At 33.8% G+C, this 13,098-nt stretch overlaps 1 protein-coding gene across 1 annotated transcript in view; it reads right to left on the reverse strand.

The window, feature by feature from the left end:
- Window positions 1–2,058: 2,058 nt before the first annotated feature.
- GPR137C (G protein-coupled receptor 137C) overlaps window positions 2,059–13,098 on the reverse strand; it is a 63,335-nt gene continuing 52,295 nt past the window's right edge. The window contains exons 4-7 of the mRNA XM_047079888.1: window positions 5,176–5,325; window positions 3,858–3,983; window positions 3,568–3,686; window positions 2,059–2,306 (exon numbers count right to left, since the gene is read on the reverse strand). Coding sequence (XP_046935844.1) covers window positions 2,129–2,306; window positions 3,568–3,686; window positions 3,858–3,983; window positions 5,176–5,325 — 573 coding nt within the window. The 3' untranslated portion in view covers window positions 2,059–2,128. The remainder of the gene's footprint in view (window positions 2,307–3,567; window positions 3,687–3,857; window positions 3,984–5,175; window positions 5,326–13,098) is intronic.

The raw sequence follows: 13,098 nt of genomic DNA on the forward strand, positions 1-13,098 counted from the left end.
TGTACAAGGGGACAAATGCAAGAATTCAGGTACCCTAAGTCAGTGATAAGAATAAATCTACAAATCTGAAATTTGGAAGAATCAACTAATGCCACTGAAAGAACCAAGATATTTTATCTGGATTTTTTTTTTAAAGTAATCTTTGCTTATCTGGTCAAATAGGAACACTATGTAGGGAGGCCTTAGAAAAAAATTTATCTTATTTACTTGGAACCTCAAGGATTAAAAGAGATAACACATCTTTTCAGATAGTTCTAGGTAATTAGATACTCAACATTATTAGGAAAATAAATAGTTGGCATTCTGAATAGAAATCTAAGAACTGAAGTTGTCATCAAAATATACCCGGTTAAGTGTATGTTATGTTGTCATGTAAATACCAAGGTTAACTTCTGTACTATAAATTTTTAAGTAATTTGGTTACAATCAGAGAATTTAAAACAGACCCAAAGTAACATTTGTCACTATAGGCTTATGCTTCTGATTGAGTTCAAAGTCATTTTGTATGATAAAAAGAAGAAATTTCTTTGGCTGTATACCAGCCTCCCAAAAGATCAAAAGCATTAAAAATTTCATTTATTCCTGTTATACTCTTATGAAATCACTGAATAAGCAATTATTAAAACTTTGAAAGGTATTTTAAATGATAGTAGAAATAAAACATAACTTTCTAGTCAAAAGACAGAAAAGGACAGTTGTATTAGTTGCAGTTCTGAAGAAATAGATCAGCAGACAACTGTATGTAGCTAGTTGTCTTTAAGCACAATTGTGACAACTTCCCAATGTTGCCTGTTCCCTTGGCATCTTGAGGTATTCAGCATCTACTTCTTTCCATATAGATACTGGTAGAAAGTGCATTTTAAAATCCTTTATTACCTTAGCCTACCATATATATATATTTTTAGATTTGGGATAGGACATTCAAGACAGTTTTAATATAATTCTAGAAGTATTCCAATATTGTTAAACACTGGTTTTGTACTTACCTAGTTAGTACATCAGTTTTCTTATTTAGTCTAGTGCTGGAATTAATTTGAATTAAATTTAATCTGGCTTTGCCCATATACAAGATATAAAAATGGGAAAACTAAAGGAGGAATTATATGTCTTACAAAGTATTGCACTTGAGTTTACTGCAGTAATGTATCATGACTTAATTTACCTGAGGACAATCCTGATTCAATAGGTACAATCAGCTGTATCTTGTTCAGCCAAATCAGATGCTTTTGAAAATGTATTCATGTTTTAACTTAGAATTGTACATTTTATGAATAATTCTTAAATGCATCTGTAAATGTGTTTAGTCCCAAGAAGTTTCTACCCAAATCTCCCTATGCAAAAATCACTATTGCTTTCTTGAAGAGCCATGCTTAAACTACTATAATATATCTTAATCATACAAAATGATCACTTGACCAATTCTACTCAAAGTAGCCACATCATTTTCACCGGTATACTTTCTTCTTGAAGAAATGACTGTGGCTTTCCAAAGAACACTGCTGGTCATCATTGTAAAGGATTACTACTGTCATTTAAAAAAAATGATGGAATAATTTTGGTTGGTATTTTACAATCATGCTTAAAAGAACTATCTTCAGTGATCACATATTTTTAAGTAGATTTTTAAAAAGAATGGTACATTGTTATACCTTAATCCTGCACACTGTTCACACCGTAAAATTTTATTGGGTAAGAATTCCACATAGAATATACCACTGAATATACAGGCTTTGATTTTCGTAGGGAAATTGCCTCCTAATTAGGTGTACAATATAATATCCTAGTGTGAACCCTAGAGTGTGACTTTGGGGACTGCAGTGTACTCTTTCAGAACAAAGATAAAAGTGCAAATATGCAAATATGCATTTGATGTTCCAAAGTCAGGATGTTTGCAGCCATCAAGTGCCTTAAGATCTAATCCTTCTTTTCTCCCACTCCAAACTTCCCATTTTACTTCATTTTGCTATGAAGAAGTCAAAAGTAACAGGTGTGTTCTCTGCTGAACCACATTTCCAGGCTGTGTTTTCAGTTGCAACAGATAATGGAATGTTTATGTAGATGGCATTTAAACACATCGAATATACACGTTCATGAGAAACAATGGAAGAATCACGGCTCGGTAATGCTGTCAGTTTTGTGGTGTTACATACAAGCTATGGTGATTGCTCATATCTAAATTGCTACAAGTAAAGAGCAAAGGAGCAGTGTCTGTCATAGGTCCATTCAGGTGGGGAGAGACTGTATAGCTGTTGCTGCCACACCCAGTCATGGTGCCATACCAGCCCAAACCTTGCGAATTTGATAAACTGCAACAAGAAAAGGCAAAAAAGTGATAGGAGTGTGATCAGGATGTAAGTCACATTGGCATTTTTAGTGTTCAATGAATTTCATAATACAGTATTCAAATATTGAGTATATTCTTTGCCAAGTAATATGATGGCTTTCTACAAAATGGAATGACTTTTATCTAATATCCTTGATTTTATATCACATATTACAAAAGAATAAATACGTCAGAATTAGAACTTGATTATCAGATGATAATATAGTGCTGTTTATTATGGACTAGGCTCTTGTAAGACATGTTTCTGTATATATACATGAAGTAATGTATACACACACATACCTTATTTAATTTTTACAACAATCCTATTAGATAAATTCTATTATCCCTATTTTATAGGTGAAAAACAGGCTGAAAAAAAACAGGTTAAGTAAATTGTCCAGATGAAATGAGGATTACAGAAAATGTTATATCAAGCTCAAAGTATTATGGAGATATGCTTTTAGCTTTTCACTTTGCCCTGATACACAGCTAATGGTATGGAGTTGCAGTGATTTTAGAGTAAGAAGGACACAAGGAGATTTCCTATAGCATCTAAGATTCCCAAAAGGTTAATCTAGGGTTTTCCTGTGGGCTTTGAATAGCACTATAGATAAGGAAACATATACATCACTCTAATTGTATTCCTTCCCTACTTACTAACTTCTGCCAGCTTTGAAGCAACATGGGATCCTGAAATAAGATGGTACCATTTTACTCCCAAAGACATTTCTCAAATAAAGGTAACATTAGAGTCAGATGATAGTTTTTTATAGTATAGGTTCCACTATAAGTGTAGCATCTACTGCTCTAAGGTCTGGTTTAAATGATCTTATTTATTGACGTATATCACCAAATCACTTTTTACATATTTGGGTCAAAGCTTAGGTTTGTTCTTGGGGCGCCTCGATGGCTCACTTGGTTAAGCCTCTGACTTCGGCTCAGGTTATGATCTCACAGTTCAGGCTCAGGTCATGATCTCACAGTTCCTGAGTTTGAGCCCCACGTCGGGTTCTGTGCTGACAGCTCAGAGCCTGGAGCCTGCTTCGGATTCTGGGTCTCCGTCTCTCACTCTCTGCCCCTCCCCTACTCATGCTCTCTCTCTCTCTCTCTCTCAAAAACCAATAAACATTAAAAAATGTTTAAAAAGCTTAGGTTTGTTCCTTTTCAATGTATTCAGTACTAGCCCCGAAGCTTCAGTTTGTTCCTTTTCGATGTATTCAGTGCTCATCCTGAACACCTACCTTCCTTCTCTCGAACCTCCCAGTCTTGGCAGGTCATCATCACTATCATATCGTCTTGGGTTGTCGAAAAAGTAAGCTCTGGAACTGTAATTGTGACTATTTATCATGCCAGCAGGTGCCTGTGAACAAAATATTAACATATGAAGATTTACTTTCCAACTAAGAAAGAAGGATGAGATCTAGAATGCTTTTTAGTCTTAAACTTTGACAAAAATAGAAAATCAATATAAGTGTTCCATTGTTTTTAAAGATAAGGGCAACAGGCATTGGGGAATCTTATGATGTCATACCAAATTCTGGTTTAGTCTCTGCGCCCGGAAAAAGAGTACCACAGACCATGCTGGGACATGTTCCCACAGAAAGAGGACCATTCCAAATACTACATACTCTTCTCCACTCACATCTTCTAGATGAGCCTGTAAACAGAGTGTGACAGAGCAATGTTTAAGTCTGTCTGATGTGTAAGCAGTCACCCTCCACAATTAACTTGCGTCAGGTAGGGTAATTGAAAACACATCAACCACAGGCACATAAATCTCCAATTTTCCATATTTTGTGGTTTCATATCCTTTAAAGGATGTAAAAATGTGCTTTGATGTTAAGTAGAATAAAAAGCTATTTTTCAATGCATCAATTTATGAAAATATTTTTAACATATGGATAAAATGGAGTGATCTCGTTTTTTGGCCCCAAAGTCTGAAGAGAGTTATAAAAGAGACTACTCATTCTAACTACTCCATGGGCAACATAATAGCACTTACTGAGTTACACCTGTAGAGAAATGTCACATATCAAATTGTTCAGCTCCACTGCTATTTAAAAATATGTCTTTGGGCCTAAACTTCATATTGAGTTTGCTTATCCTACTAGATGTTGGGAGAGAGAAATGGCAAAAGGAGTGAAGAGATTCTGCCATCTGGAACCACATATGAAAATTCCTTTTCTTTAGAATGGTAACTGAAATTCTTATAAAATGGTATTCCAGAATGTATTCAATTCAGTACAAAGTTAAGTTAATGTAAACATATGACAGGTAGTTATGTCAAACTGCACTTTTAGGTAGGGGATGGAGAGTGCTGGGAGGTTAAATATAGAGTACTGGGAATTATTGGAGCAAATACCTGGACACCCAAGGAACTATGAATGCTCTCCCATTAACATGACTGATGATACTAGATTTTCAAAAAAGTCATTATTTAAACAAACTGAACCACATATTTAGATTATATGTAGGTCTTGGGTTTGAGAGAATAACTTTTATCCTAACAAGTTAAAGATATATTCACTAGCTAATGACAGACAATCCATTTATCTAGAGGTATTTAAACACTGTCCTTGAAAAAAATTAGCAAGATAGGTTTATGAACAGTAGGTTTATGTCACTAGTAGTATTATTTGCAAAAAGAAAAGAAAATATTCTGACGAATGATTTTAAGTGACACGTGTAAATGAGGATTTTTATACATAAAGCTTTAAGTCTGATTACTGTTAGTAGCTAGAGATTCCATAAAAGTGTTTGTTTGTAAGTCAAACACTTAAAATGTTCTCTTAGTTAAGGCTAACTTCCTTATTAAATTATTAGATTAGCAATACATGGTAGCTACTTACCTTATCTGAAAGATTATCCCAGCCATAGTTAAATGGACTTTCTAATGTATCCTGAGATATGGTGATCACCACCAAATTGTAACATGCTCTTGAAGAGTAGAGGAGAATGACTACAGAGCCTACAACAACAGTCTGGCACAGAGACATACCCTAAAAGAAATAAAACTCATCATCATGACATTGCACATTTGTCATGACAGGCTGTTCATACACATACAACATGGTCACCTCTTGCAATGCACTCTTAGAAAACACTGAGTGAGCACCTGTTGAAACAAACTCTTGATTATCCTGCTTTATGATTCCTATTCTTAGAACCACTTGGGTTTAAATTACCCTATTAATACAGATAAATTATTTGCCAACTTGCCCAATGGTAGCTGGAGGAAGATTTTGTCCTGCCAAGGTTACCTTACTCCCTTAAGTAATATGAAGAAATAAGTTGGCAAAATTGATATTAATCAGAGAGGTAGTTTAGTCCTAATGAGAAAAGTATGGGAAATAGAAGCATTATTCCATTTCATACACTTGGTTTCTAATGAGATACAAAATTAGAATAGAAATACAGCTCTTATGTAATTTGCCTTATTCTATTAGAGAGCTGATGTTAGTTAATCCCTATTGATGTCATTATGTTGACGACAAAATGATGTAGGCACTCAAATGCACTTTTGAATCAATAACATTTTAATATCAAGGCTTCCATTGTTTCCCCAAATAGAAAACTCTTATAATTTAGTACTCACAATTTAGTACTCATACCCAATGGAGTTGCAGGGATTCTTAACCTGGGGTCTATATTTCAATACAATTGGTTTCCTTTGTAATCCTATTTATATTATGCATTAAAAACATTATTCTGATGTTTTGTCCCCCTCATGAGAGACTCTTAAATATGGAGAACAAACAGAGGGTTATTGGAGGGGTTGTGGGAGGGGGGATGGGCTAATTGGGTAAGGGACACTAAGGAATCTACTCCTGAAATCATTGTTGCACTATATGCTAACTAATTTGGATGTAAATTTTAAAAAATAAAATTAAAAAAAATATATTCACGCCGAAAAAAACCCCCAAAAAACCAAAACATTATTCTGAGAAGTGACACAACTGCCAAAAAGATCCACTGCATTGTAGCTGTCCCATTCGGTTTCTGTGTATAGATAACAAGCATCTGACTAGTATATCATGCCCCTAAATTTACATATTGAAATAGTTGTTAATTACTTTCCTTTTATTTCCTCTTTATATTAAGGGCACTTACATTGAGTTTTTGGTTATGTGTGTAGGTAGATTAAAATAATCTATTAATTTCAGGATAGAAAAAAAATTATTAAAAGTACTTATTAGAGGAGCACCTGGGTGGCTCACTCGTTTGAGAGTCCGACTTCAGCTCAGGTCATGATCTCACGGTCCGTGAGTTCAAGCCCCATGTGGGGCTCTGTGCTGACAGCTCAGAGCCTGGAGCCTGTTTCCGATTCTGTGTCTCCCTCTCTCTCTGCCCCTCCCCCGTTCATGCTCTGTCTCTCTGTCTCAAAAATAAATAAACGTTAAAGAAAAAAAAAGTACTTATTAGAGGGGTGCCTGGGTGGCTCAGTCCGTTGAGCATCCAACTCTTGATTTTGGTTGAGGTCACAATCTCAGTTCATGGGTTTGAGCCCTGCATCAGGCTCTGCACTGACAGCAAGGAGCCTGCTTGGGATTCTCTCTCTCCCCTCTCTCTCTGCCCCTCTCCCATATGCATGTGTGCCCTCTCTCTCTCTCAAAAATAAATAAATAAACTAAAAAAAAAAACCTTATTAGAAGCGTGCACTGGGTTTGGTAGGATTGAGAACCATTATTATAACTGACTTCTTTATAAGAACAACACATTTTAGAGGTATATAAGAAGAAGGAGAACTAAAAGATAAAAGATACCTTGAAAGATGTTGAGAGTACCCTCTTACTTTTAAAATTTTTTTTTATTTTTGAGAGATAGAAAGAGAGAGCACGCGCAAGCAAGCAGGTGAGCGGCAGAGAGAGAGGGAGACACAGAATCCAAAGCAGGGTCCAGGCTCTGAGCTATCAGCCCAGAGCCCAACATGGGGCTCAAACTCACAAAATGGGAGATCATGACCTGAGCCCATGTTGGACACTTAACCGACTGAGCCACCCAGGTGCTGAGAGTACTCTTTTGACCTACCTCATTACCATAACAAAAAGTATGCGTGAAAACAAGTAAAACCCTAACAAGATTAAAATTTTCTAAAATCAAGGCTAAAATTTTCTACAGTGTACGTTTTTATTTTTGTGAATACCCAAAAAAGTTGTTAATAAAAAAGCTAATCTAGGGGTGCCTGGGAGGCTCAGTTGGTTAAGCATCCGACTTCTGCCCAGGTCGTGATTTCAGGGTTTGTGGGTTCCAGCCCCGTGTCAGGCTCTGTGCTGACAGCTCAGAGCCTGGATCCTGCTTCGGATTCTGTGTCTCCCTCTCTCTCTGCCCCTCCCCTGCCTATGCCTTGTCTCTCTCTCTCTCTTCAAAATATAAAAAAAAAAAAACTTAAACAGAAGCTAATCTAAAGCCAATCCAGAACCAATTTTAAAAGTACTATAGTATTAAAGAAACATTAGATAACAAGAAGTTAGAATGTTGTAAGCACTGCCATCCCTTAAAATAATCCTAAGTAACTTTCTGGAGAAATAAAATGACTACTAAAAGACATAATATGGAGATATTTTGCTTATACTTGTAAATACTATAAAAGCCAAAAAAAAAAAAAAAGGTTGTGAGAAAAGTTAGCAAAGAGTCAATAACACTGAGGCAATTAATAAAACAAAATTACAGCTAGATTACATATATATAACAATGAAAGAAGCTCACTGATTTAGAAAGCAAAGTAAGATTCTTCCTGCAAAACACAGGATTACAAAACAAAACAGAAAAATGGATTCAGCAACATGGAAGCTGTTGTCAAAAAGTTAAAATCTTTCTAAAATGAATGGAGTCAATAACAGAGAATTCCACTCAGAAGCAATCCTCAAGGTATTATTCTCCCTTCTTCCATCTCTAACATCTACACCACTTTTTTTAGAAATTCCATACCAGACAAGGAAAGAAGAGTCACACCTCACTTCAGTATGCATATTATTAACACATTGGTATGCATGTCATTAGCTACAGTTCAATATTTGTTTACAGGTATTTTTAAAATGTAGATATGCAGAAACTTCAAATTACCATTCACTAAGTTTTGACAAATGTATACACCAGTGTAACCCACATTTCTACCAAAATAGAGAGCATTACCATCACTCCAGAAAGTTCCCTCACACCCCTTCCCCATCAGCCAAACCCTCAGATGTATACACTCTCCTGCTTCTGTTTTTGCCACACCTTAGTTCTGAACTTCATATAAAGAGGACCATAGAATATGAACTCTTTTGTAGGCTTCATTCACTCAGCATAATGTTTTGTGCTTCACCCATGTTGTTGGATGTTTTAGTAATTCTATGGTCTTTGTATTGCTGAGGTGGATAATTAGAATGACTAACTGGCCCTGATTTGCTTAAGAGTTTCCTAGTTTTAGCACTGAAAGTCCCAGAAAACTTCTCAGTCCCAGAGAAACCAGGATAGTTAATCACACTAATTCCACTTAATAATTATATGAGATTGTTTATATGACAGTTTTTCTGTTGATGGATAGTTTCTATAAATATTCTTATATACATCCTTCTGTGGACATATGTTTTCACTTCTTTGGGGTAAATACCTAAGAATGGAATTACTGGGTGGTATGGTTGGTATAAATTCAGCTGTATAAGAAATTGCCTGATCTCTTTCCAAAATGGATGTATAATTTTATACTTCCAACAAAGTATGAGAGTTCCAGTTGTTCTACATCCTAGACAACATAGGGGTTTTCAATCTTTTTAATTTTAGCCATGCTGATGGTTATGTGGTAGTATCTCATTTTTGTTAATTTGCATTTCATGAAGACTAATGACATTTTGTTTATTGGCCATTTGTATATCTTCTTTGTGAAAAATCTATTCATATCATTGTCCACTTCTAAATTCGGTTGTCTTTTTTGTTATTATTGAGTTGTAAGAGATCTCTATATATGCTGGAAATGAGTCCTTTGTCAGAAATATGCAAACATTTTCTTGAAGTCTGTGACTTGCTTTTGCATTTTATTAGTCTTTTCTTTGGATGAGAAATTTAAAATTTAATTAAGTCTAATTCGTCAATCTATTCCTTCTGATTACTCTATGACCTAAGAAATCTTTGCCTATGTCCAAGTTGTAAAGATACTTTTTGGTGTTTATTTTCAGAAGTTTTAGAATTTTTTCATTTACATTTAGGTCTATCATCCACTTTGAAATATTTTTATGTGCGTATAGTATGAGATGGAGTTGGGCTTCATTTTGTTTCATATGGATATCCAGTTTTTCCAACCTCATTAGTTAAAAAGGTTTCCTTTTCCGTTTGGATTGCTTTAGCACCTTAGTCAAAAATCAAAAGACCTTATATGTGTGGATTGATTTCTAGGCTTTCTATTCTGTTCCATTGATCTGTTTGCCTCTTTTATGCCAGTAGCACAGTGTTTTAATTATTGTAGCTGTATCCTAAATTTCAAAGCCATGTAGTGTAAGTCCCCTGCTTTTTCAGTGTTTCTTTCTGCATTGTTCAATACAATAGCCATTAGCCACATTTGGTTATTTACACTTAAATTAAATTAAATTAAATTAATTAAATGATCAGATCCTCTGTCACAATAGCTACTTTTCAAGTGCTCAATAGTCACATATGGCTAGCTACCATACTGAACAATGCAAGTATAGAATACTTTCATCATAGTACAAAGTTTTATTAGAATGCACCATTTTAAATGTATTTTTAGGTCCTTTGCGTTTCCATATAAGTTTTAGAATAAAATTGCCAAATTCTATTTTTAAAAACCACATTGTAGAATTATGATTAGGATCGCTTTGAATCTGTAAATCATTTTGGGAAGAATTGCCATCTTAACAATACTGCATCTTCTAATCCATGAACAGTAGTCTTCATTGATTTATAGTCTTCTTTAATTTCTCTCAGTAATATTTTGTAGTTTTAAGTACAGAGATATTGCTTGGTTTTTTTTGGAAAATTTGTTCTTTTTTTTTTTAAGTTTATTTATTTATTTTGAGAGAGAACATGAGTGTGAGCACGGGAGGGGCAGAGAAAAGGAGAGAGAGAAACTCAAGCAGGCTCCATGCTGTCGGCATAGAGCCTGATGCAGGGCTCAACCTCATGAATCATGAGATCATGACCTGAGCAGAAATCAAAAGTTAGATGCTTAACCAACTAAGCCACCTAGGTGCCTTGGAAATTTTGTTCCTAAGTATTTTGTTTTTTGATGCTAACATAAATGTAATTTGAATTTTATCTTCTAATTGACTGCTCTTGGTATATATAAAAACACAATAATTTTGCATTTTGACCTTGTATCCTGAGAACTTGCTAAATTCACTCATGAATTCTAGTAGTTATTTAGCAGACTCTTTAAGATGCTCTACAAAAGCAATTCTGTTAAGTACAGACAGTTTTACTTTTTTATTTCCAATTTTATACTTTTTGTTTCTTGTTTTCTTGGAATATTGAATAGAAATGGTGAGAATGGGCGTTCTTTCTTTGTTTCCAATCCTAGGAGCAAAACAATACTTTAAGTATGATATTGATGGAAGGCTTTTTATAGATGCTTTTTATCAGATAGAGGATTATTTCTTGTATACCCTATTAGCTGAGAGTTCCATGTTTTTTTAAGTCATGGAGGGTGCTGAATTTTATCAAATGTTTTTTCTACATCTATTCAAATTATTACATATTTATTTTTTCCCTTTGTTCTCCTAATGAGTGAATTAAACTGATTTGATTTTCAATGTGAAACCAATGTTGCATTCCTGGGATAAACTCTTCTTGGTTACAATATCTTTTCCTTTTTACATATTGCTTAGATTCTGAGTCTTTAAGTATTGTAGCTTTTATGTGCTTTGTAATATCTTTGTCAAGTTTGGTATCACAGTAATGCTGTCCTTATAAAATATGTTGGAAAGAGTTCTTTCCTTTTATATTTTCAAAAGAGTTTAGTATTGGTATTAATTTATCTTTAAAGATTTGATAAAATTAACCAGTGAAACCATCTTGGCCTAGAGTTTTCTTTGATGGGAATTTCTGATAACAAATCAAATTTTTTTTAATAAATATAGGGCAATTCAGAACTAATATTTTATCTTCTACCAATTTGTTACATTGTATTTTTAAAGCAATCTGTCCATTTCCTCTAAGTTGTCAAATTTACTCACAAAAAGCTGTTCATAATATTCCTTCATTTTTCTTTTAATGCCTGTTAAGATCTACAGTGATATTCCCTCTTTCATTCATGATATTGGGAATTTGTATCTTCACTCTGCTTGTTTCCGTACATAAAATTTGTTCATCTATTCACAGAATTAACTTTTGGCTTTAATTTTTCTATTGTTTATTTTCTGTTTCACTGATTTCTATTCTTATCTTTATTATCTCAGTCCCTCAGTCCTTCTACTTCCTTTGGACATACTTCTTTTTTTTTTTTTTTTTAACTTTGTCCTAGTTTCCCCCATAGTTTCTAAGGTGAAATCTTAGGCCATAGTTTTATATCTTTCTTCCATTCTAATATAGCATTTAAAGATATATTTTTCTCTTCAAACACTATTTTAGCAGTATCCCACAAATTTGATGTATTGTATTTTGTTATCCTTCCATATGCAATGTTTTCTAATTTCCCTTGTGATTTCTTCCTTTTCTTATGGGTTATTTAGAATTATGTTATAATTTTTAAATATTTGGATTTTTTTAAGATATCATATCATTACTGATATTTAATTGCATTATGCTAGAAAACATTCTTTGATTCCAATTCTTTTGAATGTATTGATACTTTTTTATTATGGTGCCTTGTATGGTTTATTTTGATGACCATTTCCATGCTCAATTGAAAGGAATGTGTACCCTCCAGTTACTGAGAGTCAGTTAGCTCAAGGGTGTTGGTAGTGCTGTTCAGATTTTTTGTACTGACTGTTTTATCAATTGTTGGGGGGGGGGCAATAAAATCTCCAACTATAATTGTACAAATTCCTCCCTTTTATTTCTCACTATTTTGGTAAATCTTTTTTTCTGCTTTATTTCCTACTATTTTTGGCTTCATGTACCCATTTATAATTTTTATGTCTTTCTGATCAAATATACCTCTTATATTTGCTAATATTCTTTGCTTCCTGATGAAAGGTATCTTTTTATATCTGGTAATACTTGGTTTTTAGATCTATCTTATCTGATATTAAAGGGCCTTCTTATGCTTACTGAATGCATAGTATATTATAGTTTCCACTTATTTATTTTTGACATATCTTTTTTTATATTTAAAGTGCCATTTTGACCATCTCTATTTTTTAATGGGAATGTTTAGTCCATTAACATTTAATATAATTGGTGATATGTTTGGATTTAAATCTTACATTTTACTATTTATTTTCTGTTTGCTTCTGCTTGTGTTTTGCTGCTGGTGTTTGTTTTTCCTCTATCTATTATTTCCTGTGTTTTTTTGGGTTAATTGAATATTTTTTAGGATTACATTTTAACTTATCTATTGGATTTTTAACTATACTTTTCCAGTTTTTGTTTTGTTTTGTTTTCACTTTAAGTGGTTGCTCTAGGGTAGCAGTTCTTAAAGTGTGGTCCAGGGACCTTAAAGATCAAAATCAAACTGATAAAAAAAATACTAAGATGTTATTTACTTATTGTACTCTAATTCTCTTTTGGATGTACAGCAGAGTTATCTAGAGGCTACATGATAAGGGATGATGTCAACACTTTGTATGCATGTATATTCTTGTGTTTTATAGAATTCCTGATATAATAGAATTAGG

The sequence above is a fragment of the Lynx rufus genome, unplaced genomic scaffold (genome assembly GCF_022079265.1).
Source record: "Lynx rufus isolate CCGP_SWC_20201006 ecotype Redwood Valley unplaced genomic scaffold, mLynRuf1.p SCAF_17, whole genome shotgun sequence".
NCBI lineage: Eukaryota > Metazoa > Chordata > Mammalia > Carnivora > Felidae > Lynx > Lynx rufus.